At 34.4% G+C, this 12,918-nt stretch overlaps 1 protein-coding gene across 1 annotated transcript; it reads left to right on the top strand.

Annotated features, from left to right (window-relative positions):
• Positions 1-362: 362 nt before the first annotated feature.
• Positions 363-11,999, top strand: LOC108338329 (uncharacterized protein C57A10.07). Its single transcript, XM_017575132.2, has 3 exons — positions 363-1,359; positions 11,071-11,195; positions 11,398-11,999. The coding sequence occupies exons 1-3, from the start codon at positions 765-767 to the stop codon at positions 11,716-11,718; spliced, it is 1,041 nt and encodes a 346-aa protein (XP_017430621.1). The 5' UTR covers positions 363-764; the 3' UTR covers positions 11,719-11,999.
• Positions 12,000-12,918: the final 919 nt, after the last annotated feature.

The raw sequence follows: 12,918 nt of genomic DNA, 5'->3' as shown, positions 1-12,918 counted from the left end.
GTTACAACTCACAAAACGTGTAATCTTTCCAATATAACTATAACTACTAAAATTTACGTATTCACATTTTTTTAATACCATTACATGAAAAAAGATCTTCTCAATTTTGCAACTAATATAAAGCAGACCTAGAAATTTAAACCAACGATCAGGCATGTAGAGTTCTTGAGTCATATTGTACGATTTAACATCAATTCATATAATTAACACAAATTGTGGCTTAAGTGATGATCCTACATCAATAGGGTTCGGTATGACTTAAGTACGAAAAAGTAACTTTAGCAAAAAATGGGTCCAATTCTTTTTTCATTTCCAGCGAACTCTTAATACGTTAAAAATTAAATTGAATTTTTATTTTTGTTAAGAATTAAATTCACCACTTGAATGAAAGTGTTCATTCCCCTGATAAAATAGCGATTTCCAAACAGACAAGGACAGATCCTCCGAAGTTGGATCCCTTTTGATCCTCTGCATTGCTCCACATCGCAACTTCTTCCACGCACACTGCTGCAACAACAATTCTCAGCAATTTCACTCAACCAAACCAAAACTTTCACTTCTCCATTATCATGAGCATTCTCTCTTATTCTAACTCAGGTCCTTCAATTCAATTCTCTGTGTGAATCGTTAGAGCCTTCAAACGCCATATTTTCGCCACTCACTGCTCCATGTGACCTCCTTCATCGCTTGTGTTTCCACTGCGATCCAATGATTCCGTTGCTTAGCTTCACTCTCTTTCCCAAATAATAGAAAACCCCATTACAATGAACAGTTACCCTTTTGGATCTCAGGCTTCCAAGTCCTTTCTCGCATACCCAAGAAGCGATTTTGACTTAGAATCGGGAACTGCCATAAAACGAACCCGAAAGCCCAAAAGTTCCCCCTTTCACCCTATCAGAATGATAAAGTCATTTGGGAATCGATTGCACCACTACCTTACGCTTCACCCTCTAAAGGGTCTCTTCTTAGCTTTGTCCTTTGTGTTCATACTTGTCATGATTTTCTCCTTTTATGGAACCCCATATAAGGTGCAAAGTGGCTACGTAAAAGCTGAAATGAGTTCTGATGATTTCCCTTTCTCCAAGCTTCAAAACCTTGTGATGGTTGCTGGGCATTCTGTTTACACTAGTAGTAGTTGTGGCAAAATTGACAAAGAGGATTCTTGGTTTTTAGAGTCTTATCAGAAGAATCCTGGCCAAGCTTCCACTTTTGTGACACACATTCTTCAAGGGATTGAAATTGCGGCAAAGGATGACTCTGCTTTGCTCCTGTTCAGCGGTGGAGAGACTCGTAGAGAAGCGGGACCTCGCAGCGAGGCCCAGAGTTACTGGGCTGTTGCGGATTCAAAAGGGTGGTTTGGTGAGTTATGGAACTTGCATTGTAGCATATTTTGTCTGACTGGTGAAACTAAATGCCTGCTTAATGTTTATTGTTAGGGATTACAGGTTAGGAACAATTATTAAAGGAGAAGGAATAGAATAGAATTCCCTGATTGTACTGTTTATCTTTGTCATGTGTTTGACACTGCTGCTTTGGGTTTATAGTTTGTTGCTCCCAGGAAGATCAGACACTATGTGCGAGATATGAATGTCCAAAAACAAAATATAAATTGACATAATAAGAGATAATTGAAGATGGTCGATTAAGTAGGGAATTAAGCTGGTCTTTGGTTGCACTTATGCTACCCATGTATGTGAAAAAGAACATGTGAATTGGTACATTGAATTTGTGATTTTCTTTATTTATAGTCATATTTTCTCATTAGCAACAAGATCATATCCCTTGGGAAGTGCTATAATTTTAAGACAATATCATATTAATTTAGTAGAATTATTTTTCAAATTTCCATGTTATAGAATATTTCCTCTAGTGTTTACTAGTCATTTGACAGTTTGGCCTATCCAAGAGATTATGCTAAGAACTTTCTTATGGGGATAAGATTGCATCAAGATTCAGTCATAAATCTTTGCTTGTTAGATCTAGTCTTGCATATGCTTTTCAAGGACATAAAAAATATTATCCATCCCTAACTTTATGTTTTGTTTTTTTGGGATGACAGTCTTTATTGAGGGATAGGGAAATAGTTAACATTAGGCTTAAACTTTGGACACACACTTTGGAAACAAAGGGTTTTAGCTTACTAGGCATACACTAAAGTCTATGCATTTTAACTTTAGCAAGAGAGAAGGAATCTGACTTGGAAGTCAAACTAGAAGATATTGTACAATAAGTTCATAAGTTTAACTATAACTTATTTGGTTGATCAGTTGGTGAGTTAGTGTAAATACACTAGCATTGAGTTTGAATCCTTCCTAAGAATCAAATAAAAAAAATATCTAGGATTAATATTACAAAAATGATAGAGAAATTAATGATATGTTACACTAAGATACTAGCAAGAGGACCACAATAGAGAAAAATTTAGAGAGGTATTTGTGATTGTAGAGTATCTACCAAAGTTGAATGTGAGTTTTACATTTAGTCCGTCAAGCTATATTAAATGGCAGTGAATGTGAGGCCACTCAAGAAATGACAAGAAACAAAATTATTATATACAAGAAGAGATTTGTATAATATTGATTGAGACAAAAATGATAAATATCCAAAAAATTGGTTTGGACACATGCAATGAAGGCCAATAGATGGCCAACAATTAAAATGGTAGATTCTATATTTTTAGTTTTTGTGAAAAGGAAAGAAAGACCAAAAGAGACTTCTGAGGAAGTTGTTAAGGTTTTTAACAATGTTCCATGATGTCATATGATTCATCTAACATACAATCATGTGTCTGAATCATGTTTACAATTATGAGAGTGTATACTCTTGTACTCGATCATATGAGTAAGGGGGATGCAATGAGGTGCGTCATGACAGATCGGGAGAAGAGCAGATGTAGTTGGATCACATGGTTGCCTTTAAAATCAGAGGATCATGTACTGTGTCAATCCATTTGTTTGCTAAAAAACTTGACCCGAAAAAGAAGCCAAACTCTTCTCTTTTCCCCTAGGGTTCCCATTTGCAAACCAAACAAAATCAAAGAACTCTCAGCCACACATGCTCTGATTATCGACAGCACAACCATCATTGTCATCCTTGTCAACCATTGCAACATTGACACTGTTGTCACTGATGCTGGCTTCACCACCATCGGCCATCACAAGACTTATTGGTAGTTGCCTTTATTTCAATTGTGTTTTGTTCTGTATTTCTTCTTAATGCTTCTTCAATTCTTGCTACCATTTTGGAGAGTGTTTTGTCCTCTTCAGAATTTGAAGAAAAAAATGGCATCATTGAAGGTGGTTTAGGTCATGCTGCTAAAAGAGGAAGTGGTATCAGAGCAAAGACTGATCCTACATGGACTCATTGGGTTTGAATTGATGGGGAAACAAGAAATGTGAAGTGTAAATACTGTGATAAAGTATTGACAAGAGAATTTATTGATTGAAACTTCAATTAGCATGAACTTCAAAGGATGTTGGAGCTTGTATAACCATTCCTGAAGATTCATGAAGATGTTAAAAAATTAATGTTGGATTTTGTTTATTAGTTGCAGCAAAATTTGATTAAAAAGTCAAAATACAAAGGATTTGAAAGGGGTAGTAGAATAGGCGATTCAGAGGATGCTGGACAAAAGCTAAAGCAAGCAGAATAGGGTCATGACTCATCAAGTATTCTCATGAAAGTGGAAGTGATCAATCAAATTGCTATCATTGCCATTTTCAAGAAAAGTGAGAGGATGCACGTCAAGAAATTGCCTTATTTTCTTACAACAATGCTTTACTATTTAATTTATCAAAGAGTAAAGTGTTCAAGAAGATGCTCGAGTTGGTTGCCAAACATGGTACTGGATGTAGGCCACAATCATACCATGAAATTAGGGTGAAATATTTGAAGTAACAACTTTGGGCAGAACATAAACTGTTTTGCAAGAAAAAATGGGTGCTCTATAATGACAGATGGATGGACTAATAAGAGGAGGACTATATAAATGAAATTCTTTTTCAAGATAATGTGATGTCATTGAGGAGGTTGGGGAAGAGAATGTGATCGAAGTTATAGCTGATAATGCAATAATTACAAGGTAATTTGAGACTTGTTGACACAAAAGAGAAAGAAGTTATATTGAAGATCTTGTGAGCTCATTGCATGAATTTAATGTTGGAAGATTTTGAGAAGAAAATGCCACTCCGTCAAGACACAACACAAGTGGTAAAAAAATCATAACCCACGTCTATTCAAGAACTACTCTTATTTGCTTATTGCAAAAATTTACTAAAGGAACGAATTTGATAAGACTAGCTAATACTCATTTTGACACTTTTTATTTGACTTTGAGATGCTTGATTGAAAATAAGTGATTAATATTAGGATGTTCACATCCAAGAAAAGGCAATCTAGTCATGTTGTAAATACTATAGATGGAAATCTTGTCGCAATTTTGATATTTATTTTGAATTGCATGAGGGGTGCATTTTCCTTAATTAAGGTGTTGCGCATGGTTGGGGACTAATGAATGAACAAGAAAAATCAATGAAGTAAAAATCCATATGTGTTATATGCATGAAATATTTTTTGAGCTTCTTAAGTGCTTTTATGAAAGATTGTCATGGGATTCATTTATGAAGAAATGGATATGCTAAAATGGTGATACAAAGTCCCTTCAATGGAGTTAGTAAAAGGTAATAATACCTTTCACTTGTTTGATTTTATACTTTTTTTTTTTTAATTATAGACTTTGTTTGGAGATTAATTTATTTATTTTTATCTTTCATAGCCACACTCCCCTTTGCGAAATCATTAATCAAAGATGGGACAGCGAATTGCATGTGCCATTGCATGTTGCAGGCTATATTATCTTAATCTCAAGTTGCACTATAATCCTGAATTTGAAATTGATTATGAAGTGAACCAATTAATATATGATTTATCATCGATAGGATGGTATGAAATGAGATAAGTAAGACTGATCCTTATATTGAAAGTTTCAAGAGCAATTTTAGATTTTTTTATTTTGGTAGTCTAATGGCTCAATTTGCATTTAAAACCAAAACTCCAGTACAATAGTGGGGAATCATATGGTGTTGAACATATAGAATTACAAAGGTTTTCTAGCTTGTAGTTCATTTGATGTGAGTGTAATTGGAGTGCTTTTGAAAGGGTAAGAATTCGAAGTTATGAAATTGATTTTATAATTATTTATCTATACTATCTAGTAGTCTAGTGTAATGTGTTAATTAATTTTATAACTATTTTAGTCCACACCAAGAAAGAAATTGTTTACAACAAAACATCAAGATTGAACAAGAAGATCATACCTGACTACTAACATTGATGTTAGAAAAACAAATGACTAAAACATTGATGATCTTGCTTCTGATGAAAAATGGACTCCAAATTGGAGGAACCTCCAAATCATCCATAGGTGTAGCAACACCAACTTTACTAACATCTTCATTTTCTCCAACTTCAACTAAGTGTCTTCATCTAAAGCATCCAAAGTTGAATTTGCTTCATTTTCCTCCATAGTCCATTCATCATCAAAAGCAAGATCATCGATGTTATAGTCCTTTGTTTTCTTAACATCCTTCTTCAATCTTGAATAAGCCATCACAAACACCACATTATTCATAGTCTTTTTCTGTAAATGATTTCTTTTCTTGGTGTGGACCTAAATAATTATAAAAGTAATTAACATATACTAGCCTCTAAAAAATAATTATAAGATCAATTTCATAAATTTAATTCTTACCCTCTCAAAAGAAATCCAATTATGATCACAACTGAATGAACTACAAGTCAAGCTCAATACTCTAATTGCAAATCTTCATAATTTTGGATGTTTATCACCATTGTGATGGAATTTGGTTTTTGAGTGCATGTTGAGCTATCGAACTACAAAAAAAATCCAATTTTACTGATCTCATAAATGTTTCCCACCAACCTATCCAAACAATCATGCATCCACGTTACACCTCATAGTCAACTTTAAATTTAGTATCATAGTGCAACATGGGATTAAGGTCATAGCCTGCAGCATGCAATGGCCTATATAATTGGTTGCCCCATCTTTGGTCAATGATTTCCTAAAGGGGAGTGTAGCTAAGTAAGATAAAAGTAAATTAATCTCCAATATAACTGTAAGATAATTAGTTATTATTACCTTTTTCTAACTCCACTGAAAAGACTTTGTATCTTCTCTTTAGCAATATCCATTTCTTCATAAATAAATCCCATGGCTGCTTTCACATTGGAATCTGCCATGCACAACACCTTAATGAGGGGAAGAACACCCATCGTGCAATTCAAAATATTTTTCCAAAATCTCTTATCCAATATCAAATTTTCCACAAACCCTCCATCTCTAGTCTTCTTGAATTTAGGAGAGAGAATATATTATTTTCTATTATATGTCTCCTTACATGCATTGGATATATATACAAGAGCTCATTGATTGAGCAGCCTATTCTACGGAACAAATCCCTAAAATTGTGGGATCGTTATTCTAATAATAATAGCAAGATACAGGAAATATAACAAATTAAATACATGGAAATAATATTTAAAGTTTCCTAAAATATATTTTGACACTCCCCCTCAAGTTGGTGAATAAGTGTTTTCCATTCCCATCTTGGATATAATTCTTTCAAAATTACTGCTGCTCAGTCCTTTGGTGAGTATGTCTACAAGTTGACCTTGAGTGGACACATATAGGGTGCAAATCAAGCCACTGTCAAGCTTTTCTTTGATAAAATGCCTGTCCACCTCAATATGTTTGGTTCTATCATGTTATACTGGGTTGTGTGCTATACTTATTGCAGATTTATTATCACAATATAACCTCATTGGTTCATCCCACTTTATCCTTAAGTCTTCCAATATAATCTTTAGCCAAAAAGTTCACATATTCCTTGGGCCATTGCTCGAAATTCTGCTTCAGCACTAGATCTAGCTATCACACTTTGTTTTTTGCTCTTCCAAGTTACTAGGTTTCCACCAAGAAAGGTACAATATCCAATAGTTGACCTTCTATCCACAGCTGAACCTGCATAAATAGCATCTATATATGCCTCAAGACTGGCATTCTTATATTTTTTTAACAAAATTCCTCTTCCCGGAGTCCCTTTTAAATACTGGACAATTCTAAGTACAGCTTGTAAATATGCTTCCTTTGGTTGGTGCATAAATCGGCTAACTAAGCTCACAACAAAGGCATATTTGGCCTAGTGTGAGATAGGTAAATGAGTCTTCCCACAAGTCTTTGATACATTTCTTTATCCACATAAACATCCTCCTCTGCACTTCCTAACTTTATATTTGGATCAACAGGTGTACTTGCTGGTTTGCAGGCTGTTTTACCTGTCTCCTGTAGCAAATCAATGATATACTTTTGTTGGGATATGAAGATTCCTTTCTTGGAATGGGCTACTTCAATTCCCAAAAAATATTTTAGCTTCCCTAAAGTCTTGATTTCGAATTCCTTGGCAAGGCATTGGCTCAACCTTTGTTGTTCCTTTTTATCATTCCCAGTAATAATTATATCATCCACATAGACCAATAGTATTGTCACTCCCCTTGAATCAGAATGTTTGATGAATAAAGTGTGGTCCCCTTGGCTTTGTTTGTATTTAAGACTTATCATAACTTTGGTGAATCTCCCAAACCATGTTGTAGGTGACTGTTTCAACCCGTATAGCGCCTTTTTTAATTTGCAAACTGTGTTGGCCTCAATCTGTCCTGTATACCTGGGTGGTATTTCCATGTATATTTCTTCTTCAAGATCCCCATGTAGGAATGCATTTTTTACATCAAATTGCTGCAGTTCCCAATTGTAGTTTGTTGCCAACGACAAAATTACTCTAACTGTGTTCATTTTGGCAACTGGTGCAAAAGTCTCTAGGTAATCCACTCCATATGTTTGGGTGAATCCCTTGGCTACCAACCTTGCCTTATACCTCTTAATAGTCCCATCAGCCTTGTACTTCATTGTATAAACCCACTTGCACCCAATAGCCCTTTTTCTAGGTGGTAGGGAGACTAGTTGCCAAGTATTGTTTTTCTCCAACGCCTCCATTTCCAAGTCCATGGTTTGTTTCCATTTTTTGCCAATTAATGCCTCAGATACAGAAGAAGGTGTAGTTGTGGTGTTTAGGCTTGTGAGAAAGGTTTTATGGGTAGGTCAGAATTTTTCAAAGGATAGATAATTTGTCAAGGGGTAAGGTTGTTGTTTTGTGCATGTTCTGGTTCCTTTTCTAAGAGCAATTGGGAGGTCTAAATTATGATCTATCTGTTCAACTGGTTTTTCAGAAGGAAATTCATCACAAGCAGTAGAGATAGAATTTATATGATCAAAAGGAATTACCTCAGGTAATGTTGTAGGGTTGGATTCTTGAACATGAGTAGATCTTAGAATGGCCTTTTCTCTTTGTGTGTACACCAAATTTTTCCCAAATTTTGTATTATCATGAGGTTTAGTTGCTGGTCCTATAGATTGAGGTATTTGATTCACCTCTACTTGTTCCTCTTCAGCTTCAACCTCACATATAGTGGTCATATCCTTTTGAGTTTTTGTTTCTGGTCCAAAAGACAGATTTGGTAACATCAAAGGTTCATCTTCCTCTCTTAAAGTCTCCCCCTGAAGATGAGATTGGTCAAAGTAGCTTACTCGTTCATTGAAAGTAACATCTATTAAAAGTGACTTTAAGCCTAACTCAATCCCACAAAACTGGCTTGTAAGGTGAGGATTGCACCTCACTTATATATTATAAATTGGCCTTATCTCTAGTCGATGAGGGACTTCCAACACACTCCCTTCACGCCGAGATATAGACATCTCGTGTGTGATAGTAGAAATTAATGGGTGGTCCAATAGCGGCCCGACAACGGGTGGAAACAGAAATGCCCACTTAGAACTCGCTAGGATAGACTTTAACCATGACTCTGATACCATCTTGAATTTAGGAGAGAGAATATATTATTTTCTATTATATGTCTCCTTACATGCATTGGATATATATACAAGAGCTCATTGAATGAGCAACCTATTCTACGGAACAAATCCCTAAAATTGTGGGACTGTAATTCTAATAATAATAGCAAGATACAGGGAATATAACAAATTAAATACATGGAAATAATATTTAAAGTTTCCTAAAATATATTTTGACAAGTCTTTATCAATTGACTAGATTTCCACCCATTTGATGTGAACATCTTAATAAGTGACCTTTTATTTTCATTCAAGCATCCCAAAGTCAAAAAGGAAGTGGCAAAACGAGTATTAACAGGGCTTATGAAATCTGCCCCTTTTATAAATTTGTGCAACAAGGAAATAAGACTTGATCTTGAATAGATGTAGATTGTGATTTTCTTACCACTGGCTATTGTTTCATGATGGAGTGGTATTTTCTTTTCAAAATCTTCCAACATTAAAATCCATGCAGTGGGGTGCATAAGGTGTCCAATATAACTTTTGTCTCTTTTGCATTAACAATTCTCCAGCTGTCTTGTAATTTGTTGCATTGTCAGTTACAATTTGGATCACATTTTTTTTTCCAAACCCCCTCAACAACATCTTATAAACTTTTTCAGTTGTCTTGCATATGTCAGAAGCATCAATAGACTTAAAAAAGACAGTCCCCCTTGGACTATTAACCAGAAAATTGAGTATAGTCCATCTCCTCCTATCAATCCATTCATCTATCATTGTTGTGCATCTATATTTCATCCAAAATAGTTTATGTTCTTCCAAGATCAGATTGGCCTTTTGAACCTGTTGCTTCAAATATTTCACCTTAATCTTATGGTATGATGGCGGCTTAAATTCGAGACCATGTTTGGCAACCAACTCAAGCACCCTCTTGAATTCTTTGCTCTTTGCTACATTAAATGGAATAGCATTGTTGTAGAAAAATAGAGCAATTTCTTGACAAGCATCCTCCCTCTCACTTCTCTTTAAAATGGAATTGATAGTAGTTTGAGTGTCCCTTTTCTTGAAAATACTTGACAGTCACCTCGCTCTCTTCTTGACTCAGTCTTTTTCTAGCATTTTCTGAATCACCCGTACTACTATCCCATTCAAATTTTCTAGATATTGAATGCAAGGGTAGCAGCGTAGGCAGTGAGGACAGAGTGCTGAAGACAGTGAGGGTGGTAATCACAGGGGACCATGGTGAAACTTGTGCCTCATGTGTCTTCCCCGCTGGTTGTGATCTGTGAAACACAATCCTAACAGAAAAAGGTAAGAGCGTTGGGCTTTTTGGGTTGGGCCAGGTCAGTTTTAATAAAAAATGGATCACCAAACCCTAACATCACAACACCAAGAAGATTGACACACACCATCCTCCAATCCAGTGAACAACCTTGGATAGTTTTTGTTTGTATTGGACAATTATGAATTTATTGTTTATTATGAGTGATTTTATAAATTGTGAACCTATTTCAGTTGTTATGTATTGGATCTCACTATTTATGACTTTTTATAAGTTGTTATTTTTCTTGTCTATATTATTTTTAATGCATGCACAGGTTTATGAATATAGTTTTTTCATATACTACAACTTTTACGAGTTGAGCAATTTGATCTGAATAAATAGAAATAGTGCATGAATTAGGCTTGTAGATTTTAAAATCCAGTGATTTGAATTTATGGAAAGCAACTTCAATATTCCAAATATTTGATTTTAATGTTGTGTTTTGGATGAACTCATTCTATTTGAGTCCAACTTCTGTGATTTGAAAGCATAAAAAATCATAGGAAATGTTTATTTGAATAGGAAAAGAAAGGAAGTGCAGTAAGGAACATTCATATTGTAAAAAATGTTTTCTTGGCCTTGTTAATGATTTAGGAAGAGATACAAAACTAAAGTTTCAACGGCTTTTGTTCTGATTAATGGTTTGCGCCATGGACCTACTAATGAATATAAAGTTGGCTTGATGAATTTCTGCTGCATAACAGTTTTATCAGGCTGCTGTTGATATGAATTTCACTATCTTTCAGCTTTAGTTTATATGCATATGCTTTCCAAATTAATTTTTATCAGAAATGATGTCATACTTTTGGGTTGTTTGTAGGTAAGGAAGAAAGTGTGAAATGGAGAGCACTTACAGAGGAGCATGCTCGTGACAGCTTTGAAAATCTTCTATTTAGTGTCTGTCGATTCCGGGAGCTTACTGGCTCCTATCCCCAAAATATAACTGTATGTAAGCCTTTCTTATGTGAAATGAAGAATTCTATTCCTTTATTGCATTGCAAGCTTTTACTGGTTAGATTCATTAGTTCCTTCTAAATGCTGATTTAATTTATCAAATATGTTATCCCTCCATTCTTTTCTATGTCTATAAAGGAACCAAAATATATAATAAAATGTTTCAATCTGATTTGTTGAATCTGGAAATCAGGTTGTAAGTTATGATTTCAAGGAAAAAAGATTTGCACATCTACATCGATCTGCTATTGGATTTCCAGAGTCAAGGTTCTTCTATGCTGGTACTCCTGCTACATCAAATTCAAAAGCAGCTGCTCTAAGAGGTGAGGAATTGGTTAGAACTCAGTTCCAGAAAGACCCATATGGCTGTCGAGGTTCACTTTATCACAAGAAACTAAAGCGTGACCCTTTTCATCGTTCAATTCCTTATCCCCATGGGTGCCCTGAAATTGAAGGTTTATTCAAATATTGTGGACCAAATCCTTATTCTGATGCACTTCCATGGACACAGTAAACATGACACAGTCAACTTATACAACTGTATATTAACAAGTACAGATACTAGACACATTACTTTTGATTCCATATTTGACTAAATTGTTGATAGATAATGAGAAGATTAAATTTTGTTGCTGAGAGATAATGACAGATTGTGTAGATCAAAGTGTTGCATGTTTGTGTGAGGAGGTTTGTTGAAGTTATCAGTTACTCAAGACGGTTCAAAAACATATGTCCAGGTTTCATGTTCTGCAGTTTGATATGTTGCAATGTACATATCGAGGGAAATTTTGCTTAGCTTTTTGTATTTTATTATTTATGAACCCTCTATAATTGAATATGGTATAAGTGAACCTTTGTTTGGATGAGGATGGGTGGAAAGGATGGAAAAAGAGAGTGGAAAGGGAGGTTACTTTTAGGTAAGGAAAGTGGAATATAAATGACTATAAGTGGGTGGAAAGATTGTAGATGTGATTTGTATGAGTGAAAAGAAAAAGAATTAAATTGTTTAATTTAATAATTTACTAAAATGTCTTTGCATTTATTTTATTAAAATTGGTTTAAAATAATTAAGTAAAACGTGTGTGTATAATAAACTCAAAAAAAGTTAGAACTTTATTTATGTAAAGCAATAATACATAATTTTCAAAATTTATTTTACTCAAAAATTGAATAAGATAAAGACCTAGAAAATGACATTTTAGAAGTAATAGTGGGTTAAATCGGTTATTTTAATACTAAAAATTTTAATATAAATAGTTTGTTATGAATGAGTTTTATTATTTTAAAACAAATCATTTTTCTAAAAGTCATTTTTCTAAAGTTTTTTTACTTCTTTGTAACATTTTTTTCTCTATGTTCATTTGATTGAAGAACTGAGATAGTAGGATTGCTCTTTGCGACGAGTTTCTTTGTTTGCGTAAGTTGGTTTTCAATCCCTTTTCCTTGTCTTTTCTATTTCATCTGGTTGCAAGTGTGGTTTTTCTTGCTTGCATATATTCTTGTGTTGTATTTCTTGAATTTCTGTTTATCAATGTCTTTGTTGGCATGGTCATGTCGTTTTAATGTTTTCTCTAGGTGTAAAAAAGGAATAATTTGCAAGTTAAGAGACATCTTGGCTCTTTAGGATTTGTTAAGCAACTTTGTGAAAATAAGGAAAATTAGTCTTTAATTCTCTTGTGGTGTTTTTGCTAAATTGATGAGTGCATATTAATGG

Source organism: Vigna angularis, chromosome 7 (assembly GCF_016808095.1).
Source record: "Vigna angularis cultivar LongXiaoDou No.4 chromosome 7, ASM1680809v1, whole genome shotgun sequence".
Classification (NCBI taxonomy): domain Eukaryota; kingdom Viridiplantae; phylum Streptophyta; class Magnoliopsida; order Fabales; family Fabaceae; genus Vigna; species Vigna angularis.
This window is presented reverse-complemented; position numbering and strand designations above follow the sequence as displayed.

Coding starts and splice junctions, on each gene's coding strand:
- LOC108338329 (XM_017575132.2), top strand. CDS start 765: ATGAACAGTTACCCTTTTGGATCTCAGGCTTCCAAGTCCTTTCTCGCA. Junction 1,360..11,070: donor GGATTCAAAAGGGTGGTTTG/GTGAGTTATGGA, acceptor GGTTGTTTGTAG/GTAAGGAAGAAAGTGTGAAA. Junction 11,196..11,397: donor CCTATCCCCAAAATATAACT/GTATGTAAGCCT, acceptor TCTGGAAATCAG/GTTGTAAGTTATGATTTCAA.